General features: G+C 38.6%; 2 protein-coding genes across 2 annotated transcripts; one reads left to right on the forward strand and one right to left on the reverse strand.

The window, feature by feature from the left end:
* Positions 1-2,608: 2,608 nt before the first annotated feature.
* Positions 2,609-3,553, forward strand: LOC120876655 (olfactory receptor 52K1-like). The gene has a single exon (XM_040258626.1). The coding sequence runs from the start codon at positions 2,609-2,611 to the stop codon at positions 3,551-3,553; it is 945 nt and encodes a 314-aa protein (XP_040114560.1).
* Positions 3,554-10,687: 7,134 nt separating this feature from the next.
* Positions 10,688-11,644, reverse strand: LOC120876656 (olfactory receptor 52A1-like). Its single transcript, XM_040258627.1, has one exon. The coding sequence runs from the start codon at positions 11,642-11,644 to the stop codon at positions 10,688-10,690; it is 957 nt and encodes a 318-aa protein (XP_040114561.1).
* Between the last annotated feature and the right edge of the window lie 708 nt (positions 11,645-12,352).

The following is a 12,352-nucleotide window of genomic DNA, read 5'->3' on the forward strand; positions in this document are numbered from 1 at the left end:
TTACCTGCTAGGAGACCTGCCTGTCATTTGACTGTGGCTTGCCTTTTACCAAAGGTGGTTGATACATGAAATACTTAGATCTTCGTAACTCAATTTATGATGTATAAAAGCTGTGTACTTTTTGCCACTCTGTTTTGGGGTCTTAAGTATTTAGAGTAATTGGCAAAAAGACAAATAATCCAAGTTTGTCAAAACAAAAAGGGACACAGTACTCACATTACTGTACTTGTTTTATTGTGGAATAGTTGTTCTACAATGTTGTGTTGGTTTCTACTGTGCCTCAGTATGTATCAGCTATATGTATACATGGGATTCCCTGATAGCTCAGTTAGTAAAGAACTGACCTGCAGTGCAGGAGACCTCGGTTCAATTCCTGGGTCAGGAAGATCCACTGGAGAAGGAACAGGCTACCCACTCCAGTATGCTGGCTTGGAGAATTTCATGGACTGTGTATATACATACATCCCTTCCTCTAGAGCCTCCCTCCCACTCCCCCATGCCATGTGCTTTTATTTTTTAAAGCAACTTTGTGTTATGTTTTTCCATCTCTGTATTTTAAGCGTTTGTGGAAGCTTCTATTTTTTTGTGTGTGATTGCCTTTTGTAAATATCATATAATTGGAATATTTCTTATGAAATGTGAAGTCCAGACCTTAATAGTGAAATGTAGTATTGGATCATCGAAAAAGCAAGAGAGTTCCAGAAGAACATCTATTTCTGCTTTATTGACTATGCCAAACCTTTGACTGTGTGGATCACAATCAACTGTGGAAAATTCTGAAAGAGATGGGAATACCAGACCACCTCACCTGCCTCTTGAGAAACTTATATGCAAGTCAAGAAGCAACAGTTAGAACAGGACGTGGAACAACAGACTGGTTCCAAAGAGGAAAAGGAGTACGTCAAGGCTGTATATTGTCACCCTGCTTATTTAACTTCTATGCAGAGTACATCATGAGAAACGCTGGACTGGAAGAAGCACAAGCTGGAATCAAGATTGCCAGGAGAAATATCAATAACCTCAGATATGCAGATGACACCACCCTTATGGCACAAAGTGGAGAGGAACTAAAAAGCCCCTTGATGAAAGTGAAAGAGGAGAGTGAAAAAGTTGGCTTAAAGCTCAACATTCAGAAAACAAAGATCATGGCATCTGGTCCCATCACTTCATGGGAAATATGGGGAAACAGTGGAAACAGTGTCAGACTTTATTTTGGGGGGCTCCAAAATCACTGCAGATGGTGATTGCAGCCATGAAATTAAAAGACGCTTACTCCTTGGAAGAAAAGTTATGACCAACCTAGATAGCATATTCAAAAGCAGAGACATTACTTTGCCAACAAATGTCCTTCTAGTCAAGGCTATGGTTTTTCCAGTGGTCATGTATGGATGTGAGAGTTGGACTGTGAAGAAAGCTGAGCCCTGAAGAATTGATGCTTTTGAACTGTGTTGTTGGAGAAGACTCTTGAGAGTCCCTTGGACTGCAAGGAGATCCAACCAGTCCATTCTGAAGGAGATCAGCCCTGGGATTTCTTTGGAAGGAATGATGCTGAAGCTGAAACTCCAGTACTTTGGCCACCTCATGCGAAGAGTTGACTCATTGGAAAAGACTCTGATGCTGGGAGGGATTGGGGGCAGGAGGAGAAGGGGACGACAGAGTATGAGATGGCTGGATGGCATCACCGACTTGATAAACATGAGTCTGAATGAACTCCGGGAGATGGTGATGGACAGGGAGGCCTAGCATGCTGCGATTCATGGGGTTGCAAAGAGTCGGACACGACTGAGTGAACTGAACTGAACTGATCTTTAACCTATAGCTGTCATCAAATAATTTATAAATATATATTTCTATTTGTTATGTACATTAACATTTAACAAATATCTTATTTATATAGAAATATGTTACCATTAACTTCTAAATTATGATTGCTATACAAAAATACATTATATATAAAATTTCAATATGAAATCATTATCTATTGAGGTATTTTTGACTCTACCTTTGTCCTTCAAAATATCAGTTATTCCTCCAGAAAACCATTTTTCAGATATAAATCAGCAAATTTCCTCGGTTATTGGTCAAAATCAAAAACACTCCAGAGAAGAATGCTAAAGCACCAAGGCCAGTCTCAAGAACTGAGGAGCTTCAGATGATGAAATTCAACTTCTTGAGTGAAAACCATGCTTTCTAGCTCATCCACATCCCCATGTCATGCCTGTAATGAATATATTGGGTCTCCTTTCAGGTCCTGTTTTCTGAGGCGGAAAAAAAACAAAAACAAAAAAACTCTCCTACAAGTTTATATACATTGATTATTAAACAGGATCAGGTCAACAGGAGAATTTACACAGCAGAGTTGGTCTGTTTTTATTGAGAATTTTTCCCTGAGACTGCTTCTCTCTCCTACAGAGAAAGCAACTGAGAATTATCTCCCTCCTTAACTCCATTAGCTGCAACATTTACTTGTTCACTACTTGGTAAATTTTGCTTATGGCCATAAACTATTATAGTGCCCAGCATTTTAGCTTCAAATGATGCAGTGATTTCAAAATGTCCCTCCTTTCTTTCTCTCTAGGAATCAGACCTTGAGGAGGTCTGGAGAGGGATGTCCTCTTGCAACAACTCCATCCCTCAGCCCTTGATATTTGTCCTGGCTGGAATTCCTGGCCTGGAATCTTCCCATGGCTGGTTCTCTGTGCCTTTTTTCTTGGTATTTGCTGTTGCTGTCATTGGCAATGCCACCATTTTATGTATCATCAGGGTGGAGAAGAGTCTTCACGAGCCCATGTTTCTGCTCTTGGCCATGCTGTCAGTTGTTGACCTGTCTCTTGTCAGTGTCACGGTGCCCCGCATGCTGGGTATCTTCTGGATGAATGCCAAGGAAATCAGCTTTAAGGCCTGCCTCACACAGATGTTTTTCATCCCATCATTTTATGTCATGGAGTCTGGGGTCCTTCTGGCTATGGCTTTTGACAGATTTGTGGCTATCTGGCATCCTCTGAGATATACAACTGTCCTTAGTAACAACCTGCTTGTGAAGGTGGCACTGGCTGTCCTGGCAAGAGCAGTGGCAGTGCTGACCCCGGCACCCATCCTGGTGAAACGACTGGAAAGCTTCCAAACTCACATCATTGCATACTCTTACTGTGCCTACATGGCCGTGGTGCAGAGAGCCTGTGGAGACATCTCTGATCACATTGTCTATGGCCTTATGGTTATTGTAGCATCTGTGGGATTTGATCTGTTTTTTATCATTCTGTCATATGGCCTGATCCTTCATGCTGTCTTTCGGATACCCTCTTGGGAGGCACGGGGCAAAGCTTTCAGCACATGTGGCTCTCATCTTTGTGTCATTGCTCTCTTTTATTCCCCTGTTATCTTTTCTGTCTTGGCCCAGATTTTAGGCTATCGTATGGCTCCCCACCTACAGATTATCATTGACAATCTCTACTTCTTGGTGCCTCCCATGGTCAACCCTTTGATTTATGGGGCTCGGACCAAGCAAATGCGGGAGTGGGTGCTACGAATCTTCCATTGTCAAGGAGACTGATGTTGGTACCTGTGGAGCTGGAAATCATGTTAGGTTATAGGTAGAGATAATTCCTGTCTGAATTGGGCTTAGTCAGGAAGGGTATAAACCAAGGCAAGAGAAGGACTTGGTCAGTGTGGGAATGTAGCAGGGGCGTGTCCTTTCCATCAAATGTAGTTGTTATGAAACCTTCATGACAAGCAATCCTCCCTAAATGTGTAATAAAACAGGAGAATATTTTGTAATTATTTTTATTGTTTATCTACTTCCATTACATAACATAAATTGGAAATTTTTTTTTCAAATGAGGTAAAATGAATTTAGGCATGTATCTTAAGACCTGTGGATAAAAACAATTATCCAAAGTTTTTGTTGATATAATGATTTTTCTTCCACATTTATTTGTCAGATATTTCACCAACATGATTATATATCATTGAAAATAATCCTAATTGAAATAAATATGTATAAGTATCCATGACCATATCAATAAATACTGAGCTCCTTTTTTTGTCTGAAAGATTTTAATAGAGAAGTGTCATCCTTAGAGTGTTACTCAGTGTAAGAACATAGAACCAATATACAGTAGATTGGACTTGATAGGTAAGATTTTACAAATGGGAAAAAAAAAAAAAAGACAGCCTTAGTTTTTTTAGTAACCTCCATTTCCATACTCTTTCATAGTGTTCTACCAATTTACATTCCCACCAGCAGTGTATGAGGGTTATCTTTTCTTCATATCCTCACCAACACTTATTATCTCTTGCCTTTTTGATAATATACATTCTGATTGGTATGAAGTAAGGTCTCATTATGGTTTTGACTCATCTTCCCCATAGAATTAGTGATGTCGAACATCTTTTCATGTGCCTGTTGGCCATCTGCCATGTGGTCCAGCCATTCTGGGTATTTATCAAAGAAGTATGAAGATGCTAATTAAAAGCTACATATGCATCCCATGTTCATCACAGCATTATTTACAATAACCAAGACATGGAAGCAGCCTAAGTGTCTATTAACAGATGAATGGATAAAGATATGGTGTGTATACATATATATATCTATGCACATACACATGTACACACACACCTATAGTCAAACACTTTTCAGTTGAAAAAAGGTGAAATCTTTATTTGTGACAACATGGATGGATCTTGAAGGTATTATGCTCAGTGAAATAAGGCAAAGAGAAAAAGAAAAATACCACATTGTTTTATTCATATGAGGAATATATTTATTCATAGATGAATAAATGAGTAAATGAAATGAAAACAAAAACAAACAGAAATACAGAGAACAGAGTAGTGGTTACCAGAAGGAAGAAGGGTGGGTGAAGGGTGAAATGGGCAAAGGTCAACTGTATGATGATGGGCAGAAAATAAGTATTAAGTGATGAGCACACTGTAGTGTATACAGAACATGAAATAGAATATTGTACATGCACACCTTATATAATGTTATAAGACAATTTTTAAATGACTCAAAGAAGCTATTTTTTTCTCTAGCTTCACTTTTTTCCTTCCACCTATCCAACCTCACAGGTTTTCACAAACCAGAACACCCAGATCTATGTCTTAAACCCTGAGTTATAGCTGTGTTCCAGAAAACATTGCAACAATGTTGTGACCCACTCATCTCTTCATATGCACCTTAAATGTGAGTCTTTCCAAAATAATTCCTTATCTCCTTGTCAGCTAGATTGTTCCTCTGTAGCCTTCACTATTGTTCTTTTGACCTGAGTTAAATTAAATACACAACCTTTGAATTATTTATTTCCTACCTTTTATCCAACCAATGACCAATATTTCTTTGCACATCTCCTTTGTCTTTTTTCTGTCTTATATTTTCATTACTTTCCATCTCTGTGCAGAAAATTCTAACTAACCTGCCTATATTCAATTTCTCTCATATTCAAAATTTTCATTAACTCTGCACCCATCTGGAGTCATCTTTTTCAAACAGATGTCTCATTTTGTCCAGTTAAAATCTTCAACAGCCTGTTCCTTAAGATAATGGCTTAACTCCATAGCATGGCATTCAAGTTGTACATTACTTGATTTCAAACTGCCATACCAGGTGTTTTACTTTCACTAAATCACTGACTAGGCATCAGTCTAGCCAAACCTGACTGCTTTATTTGTAAAGAAATAACACATTACTGCTGTTTTATCTCATTCTCCTGCTACTTAGAAAGCATTTTCCTTGATCTTAGTCAAAATTCTTCCCACCTCAAGAGACTTTCTTCAGTTTGTTTTCCTTAATTCTTATCTTCAAACAATATGTGCCAGTCTGTACTACCAGTTTCTTTGGCGTTCAGTCATCTGTGATCTGTTCTATAGTTCAATTTTAGTCTGCACTCTTTACATTTATTTTTAATTAATTTATTTTTTGAAGGATAATTGCTTTACAATATTGTGATGGTTTTTGCCTTATGTTGACAGGAATCAGCCACAGGTATACATATGTCCCTTCCATCCTGAACTCACCTCCCTCTCCACCCTACCCCTCTTACATTGACATTTCTTTAAGGGCAATGGCATGCCCAGAAATTTAACTTTTCACCTCATGCAAATCAGTTCTAAACCTTTGTCTTAGCTTTTTAAAAAACATTATTAAACACCAACTCATAAACCAAGGGACTTATACATGCAAATCATACCCATCTTCATACCTCTAATGTTTATAATATAGATACCCTCAAATCTGTTTAGAATAAATATCACACAGATGATATTTACTCACATAAATATATACAAATAGACATGATATTTCATTCATATACAGCCTTGCAATCATCTTATTTGTCTATAAACTCCTTTTTTTCTGGAATATGATAATGTATGCATAGTTGCATTCATCTATACATCTCACCTGAGATATGCAAACATTCACAGGAACTTCTGTATGCACATATATCTGATGTACACATCAGTTACATCATCAGTAGATATGCAAAACCACTATTAACCCCCTATCAAATGTTCTATGTTATGGTCCCAAATATTTTTAGCGTTGTCTCCAATGATTATTTTCAGTGCTTCCCACATTAATCTCGTACATGTAGTCTACTCTCAGTTTTTTTAATTGTTTGTTGTTTGTTTGCTTTTTCCTATAGAGATTCGAAGATAGTCAATACACCTTCACTTATGTATACAGGAATTAATAGGAATTGATGAGAGAGCCAGGACACACCAATACATCTGTTCCTTTCCAAGACAAAACACCTTATTCTGCACAACAGCAATTTTCTCCTCTCTTAATTTAAGAGGTTAGGTTCTCATCTGGACCATGCTCCACTGTGAAAAAACTCAATCCATTCCAGGTAGTATACCAGAAAAAAAAGTGGATTGGGAACAGGTATGGAATGGTAAGTTATATAGAAGAAAGAAGCACTTTTCTCTAATTAAATACCCCCCAAACCATTCATTTATCAGTTCATATTCTCATCTACAAAAAATAATTATAACCATTGTTGGCATCTGCCAATAATAACATTCTGTAGAATGTGATATCTTTCCATTCTATATATTATGACAGACAGTATCTTTAGAATTAATAAAAATAAATTAATTGCTGGCAATCATTTCTGATACTTTTGACTCAATCCAGCTAGTGGCAATACTTAAACCTTATGTGTTTTTCTTATATGGAGAGTTCAGTTCAGTCGCTCAGTCGTGTCTGACTCTTTGCGACCCCATGAATCACAGCACGCCAGGCCTCCCTATCCAACACCAACTCCCGGAGTTTACCCAAACTCATGTCCATCGAGTCGGTGATGCCATCCAGCCATCTCATCCTCTGTCATCCCCTTCTCCTCCTGTCCCCAATCCCTCCCAGCATCAGAGTCTTTTCCAGTGAGTCAACTCTTCGCATGAGGTGGCCAGAGTACTGGAGTTTCAGCTTCAGCATCATTCCTTCCGAAGAAATCCCAGGGCTGATCTCCTTCAGAATGTACTGGATGGATCTCCTTGCAGTCCAAGGGACTCTCAAAAGTCTTCTCCAACAACACAGTTCAAAAGCATCAATTCTTCGTCACTCAGGCACTCAGCTTTCTTCACAGTCCAACTCTCGCATCCATACATGACCACTGGAAAATCCATAGCGTTGACTAGATGGACGTTTGTTGGCAAAGTAATGTCTCTGCTTTTGAATATGCTATCTAGGTTGGTCATAACTTTCCTTACAAGGAGTAAGCGTCTTTTAATTTCATGGCTGCAATCACCATCTGCAGTGATTTTGGAGCCCAAAAAATAGTCTGACACTATTTCCACTGTTTCCCATCTATTTTCCATGAAGTGATGGGACCAGATACCATGATCTTAGTTTTCTGAATGTTGAGCTTTAAGCCAACTTTTTCACTCTCCTCTTTCACTTTCATCAAGAGGCTTTTTAGTTCCTCTTCACTTTCTGCCATAAGGGTGGTGTCATCTGCATATTTGAGGTGATTGATATTTCTCCCAGCAATGTTGATTCCAGCCTGTGCTTCTTCCAGCCCAGCATTTCTCATGATGTACTCTGCATATAAATTAAATAAGCAGGGTGACAATATACAGCCTTGACATACTCCTTTTCCTATTTGGAACCAGTTGGAGATTGTTAAATAAATATCCCATGTTTCCGGTCCCCCATTGTAACGATTTGTAGGTGTGTTTCTTATATTTTTCCAGTACCCCTAGCAGGAAAAAGCCCTGGCAATCTAAGCGGTAATATGCTCAGTCATGATTACTTTATTAGCTTCTTCTCTTCACTGTCTTACTTGCTTCCTCTCTTGCAAGATTTTTCATGTATCAATCCCCAGTTATACCACACACTAAAAATCTAGCTTTGGTTTGCTTTGGGGAGAACTCTTGATAGGGCCATTCTAATGTCATACTACCTGTTTATTGTTTGAACCCATCATGAGGTAATAAAACTTTGATCTTTTATTCCTTCTCTAAGAAATAGTATAGGTCATTTCCTTGATCAATATCAATAACCTCAGATATGCAGATGACACCACTCTTATGGCAGAAAGTGGAGAAGAACTAAAGAACCTCTTGATGAAAGTGAAAGAGGAGAGTGAAAAAGTTGGCTTGAAACTGAGCATTCAGAAAACTAAGATCATGGCATCTGGTCCCATCACTTCATGGCAAATAGATGGGGAAATAGTGGAAACAATGACAGACTTTATCTTTTTGGGCTCCAAAATCACTGCAGATGGTGACTGCAGCCTTGAAATTAAAAGACACTTGTTCCTTTGAAGAAAAGTTATGGTCAACCTAGACAACATATTAAAAAACAAAGACATTACTTTGCCAACGAAGGTCCATCTAGTCAAAGCAATGGTTTTTCCAGTAGTTATGTATGGATATGAGAGTTGGTCTATAAAGAAATTGAGCACTGAAGAATTGATGCTTTTGAACTGTGGTGTTGGAGAAGACTTTTGAGAGTCCTTGGACTGCAAAGAGATCCAACCAGTCCATCCTAAAGGAAATCAGTTCTGAATGTTCATTGGAAGGACTGATGCTGAAGCTGAAACTCCAACATTTTGGCCACCTGATACAAAGAACTGACTCATTTGAAAAGACCCTGATGCTGGGAAAGATTGAAGGCAGGAGGAGAAGGGGATGACAGAGGATGAGATGGTCAGATAGTATCACCAACTCAATGGACATGAATTTGAGTAAACTCTGGGAGTTAGTAATGGACAGAGAGGCCTGGTGTGCTGCAATCCATGGGGTTGCAAAGACTCAGACATGATGAGCAACTGAACTGTACTTACCTTGGTCATCAAGGGGAAGGAGACAAACAGCTGTGATCGATGACAAAGCTGAGCTAAGACTTATTGGTGTTAATGTGGTGGCATATATGCTCTCAAGCTGTAGACACTGGACAGGAAGGTATGATGCAAAAATGAGACTAAGGGAGAGATGGCTTAAACATCAGAGTATTAGGTTTTTGTGTAATATTTTTTGAGCTGTATCTATAAAAAAAGAGGGGGGTAAAAAGAAACTATTCCATGTGCATCATCACAGAACTGGCTCAGGTTAATGGACAGCATCTCAAAATTTGTCATGGTCTCCTAATGACCTTTTGGAAAAAAATAAGTTCATAGTGAGTTGCAACAATACGGACAGAAAATGAACTCCTTCTAAAACCATCACAAGCAATGCTAGTCAATGGGAACTTTGAAGAGAGGAATTGTTCACCTACCCAATAAAAAGGACTGTGTTTGGGCTGTTAAGTGGTGTCAAGTATCATATTACTTGGATATTAATTCATAATTTCATAATGTAGAATGATTTGCATAATTTTGATCACTGATGAGAGGCTTCCCTAGTAGCTCAGCTGGTAAAGAATCCACCTGCATTGCAGGAGACCTGGGTTTGATCCCTGGTTTGGGAAGATCCCCTGGAGAAGGGAATGGCTACCCACTCCAGTATTCTGGCCTGAAGAACTGGTGAAGGCATATTTGATTCTGCTTTTCATGAATCAAATGCTCAAGGAAGTTAGATTCACACATATCTACACATGCTCCTCCATAACTACCTAAGTTATAGTGTTTTAAAAACTGAGTTATGTTTAATCATATTTAGTCATTTATATTTAATCAATTTCATCATTTTAAATGAAACATTATTCAAATCTCACATTTGCCATGACTGTCTATATGAGATCCTCTCTGATTCCCTAAAAAAATCTAAAGTAGTTGCTTCTCACGTGTGAACTGAAATCTTTTATTCTTATCTTAGCATAGCTTAAGTAAAATTAAATTAGATTTATTATTTTTAAATAATGGATATATCTGTATCAATTTTACACATCCAAAAGATAAACTGCCTGTTGATACTACAGGAAGATACAAGGAATCTTATGTGTTGTTTCCTTGTAAACAAGAAAAGAAAGGGAAAAAAGAGAAAAGAATGATGGAAGGAAGGCAAAAAGATAAAGGAAGAAAGGAAGGGAGAGATGAAGGGATGATAAGAAGTTATGAGATACATATATTTTTTTCACCTAAGTTTATCTCATAGTCTGATTGTTCCTCTTTTGGAATATGCATTCTTTAATGGAGATCATTATGATGTAAAAATCTCATCAGAATAGACATGGTACAAGAGGTTTTCATCTTAAACCTAAAAATATATTTTTTTCCTGTATAATATTATTTTTGGATTACTACTGGGAGTCATGCTCCATAATACAAATCTGAGCAACTCGTCTGCGGATCTCCGTGGTCTTCACACCATAGACAATGGGGTTAAGGGCAGGGGGAACAAGCAGATAGATGGTAGATAAGAATATATGAGTATAAGGTGATACATGTCCAAAACGGTGGCTGAAGAAGGAAAAAAATGCAAGGATATAAAACTCTAGGAAGATGACAATATGGGAAGTGCAGGTATTGAATGCTTTGAGTCGTGCCTCCTTCTGAGGAAGATGAGAAACAGCTCGAAAAATAAGAATGTAGGAAATGAAGACAAAAATCAAGTCAAAACCCAGAATTGCAAAGGCCACAAAAAGCCCATATGATTTGTTAATGTGGACATCTCCCGCAGCCAACTTGACCACAGCCATGTGCTCACAGTAGGAATGGGCAATAACCACCGATTGGAAAATGTGCAGTTGTTTTAGTAGAATGGGTAAAACCCCAACAAGCACTGTTGTCCGAATTGCCACCATCAGTACCATCTGGACTAGAAAGAGAGGTGTGAGGATGGATGCATGCCTCAAAGGGTCACAGATGGCAATATAGCGGTCAAAGGCCATGGCTAACAGTATGCCAGATTCCATGCCCTGCAAAGCGTGGATGAAGAAGAGTTGGGTGAGGCAAGCATCAAAAGCCATGGAATAGGAGCCAAACCAGAAGATAGCCAACATCTTGGGAGCAATGGCTACACAGAGTCCTAGGTCAGTGGCTGCCAACACTGCCAAGAAGATGTACATGGGTTGGTGAAGACTGCGTTCTGTTGCAATAATGATTATTAAAATGACATTCCCCAGCAGAGCCACCAGGCACACACTAAAGAAGGGAAATCCAATCCAAAACTGCACATGCTCTAGTCCAGGGATCCCAATCAGAATCACTGTCTTCGGGTTCAGATATGACATGTTAGTAGATCCCATAAGGCTCATGAATCCTTTCCTCACCACTGATCCTGATACCTCTTCACAGACAAATTATGGATGGGAAGGAAGAAGGGAATTCTCTTTGTCATTCCTTGTAGATCATGAAAAAAAAAATGGATGGAAATATGGCCACATGACATTAAATATTTGGAAATCAGCTTAAATCAGCATGATAATAAAATTTGGAATACCTTTTCCAAATGCCAGTATGGATATTTATGGAAAAGGAAGATGAGTCCAGTGTTTCTCACCTAGAAATTGTAGAAATCAAAATTATGATTCTAAGGACATTGACCTTACTAGTTTTTGAAGTGGTTTCAGATGGTGCCACAGATGACAACATTAATTTTTTTTTGTCTATATCCACTTGTAAATTCCAGACATCTTTCAGATTAGGTGAAATTCCTCTGTGACAATTGAAGTTGTAGACTAGCTCCTCAAACTGATAGCCCCGTCTACTTTGTTTGAAACTTTGAATCTCCAGAAAGTGGCAGCTTTTCCCAGGGTTCACATTTACTCTGGTTTAGGAAGTATACCTACTCACAAACCTTGGAATTGACTCTCAGGTGAGACAGGAGGTTTGTTCTCTCCAGAAAAAAAAAAATGGTTGGCCCATGTGCAGGTTCTTATCCAGGTTTGGGAATTTATATGGAAGTGGTGTCCTTTTATCAGTAGTGGAGGAAAACTTGAGTTACTGAGAAAATTCTGGCCCAT

Source organism: Oryx dammah, unplaced genomic scaffold (genome assembly GCF_014754425.2).
Source record: "Oryx dammah isolate SB20612 unplaced genomic scaffold, SCBI_Odam_1.1 HiC_scaffold_17, whole genome shotgun sequence".
In the NCBI taxonomy this organism is placed as follows: Eukaryota; Metazoa; Chordata; class Mammalia; order Artiodactyla; family Bovidae; genus Oryx; species Oryx dammah.

What these genes read in the sequence shown, in the direction of transcription:
- LOC120876655 (XM_040258626.1), top strand. Translation starts at nt 2,609, where the DNA reads ATGTCCTCTTGCAACAACTCCATCCCTCAGCCCTTGATATTTGTCCTG.
- LOC120876656 (XM_040258627.1), bottom strand. Translation starts at nt 11,644, where the DNA reads ATGAGCCTTATGGGATCTACTAACATGTCATATCTGAACCCGAAGACA.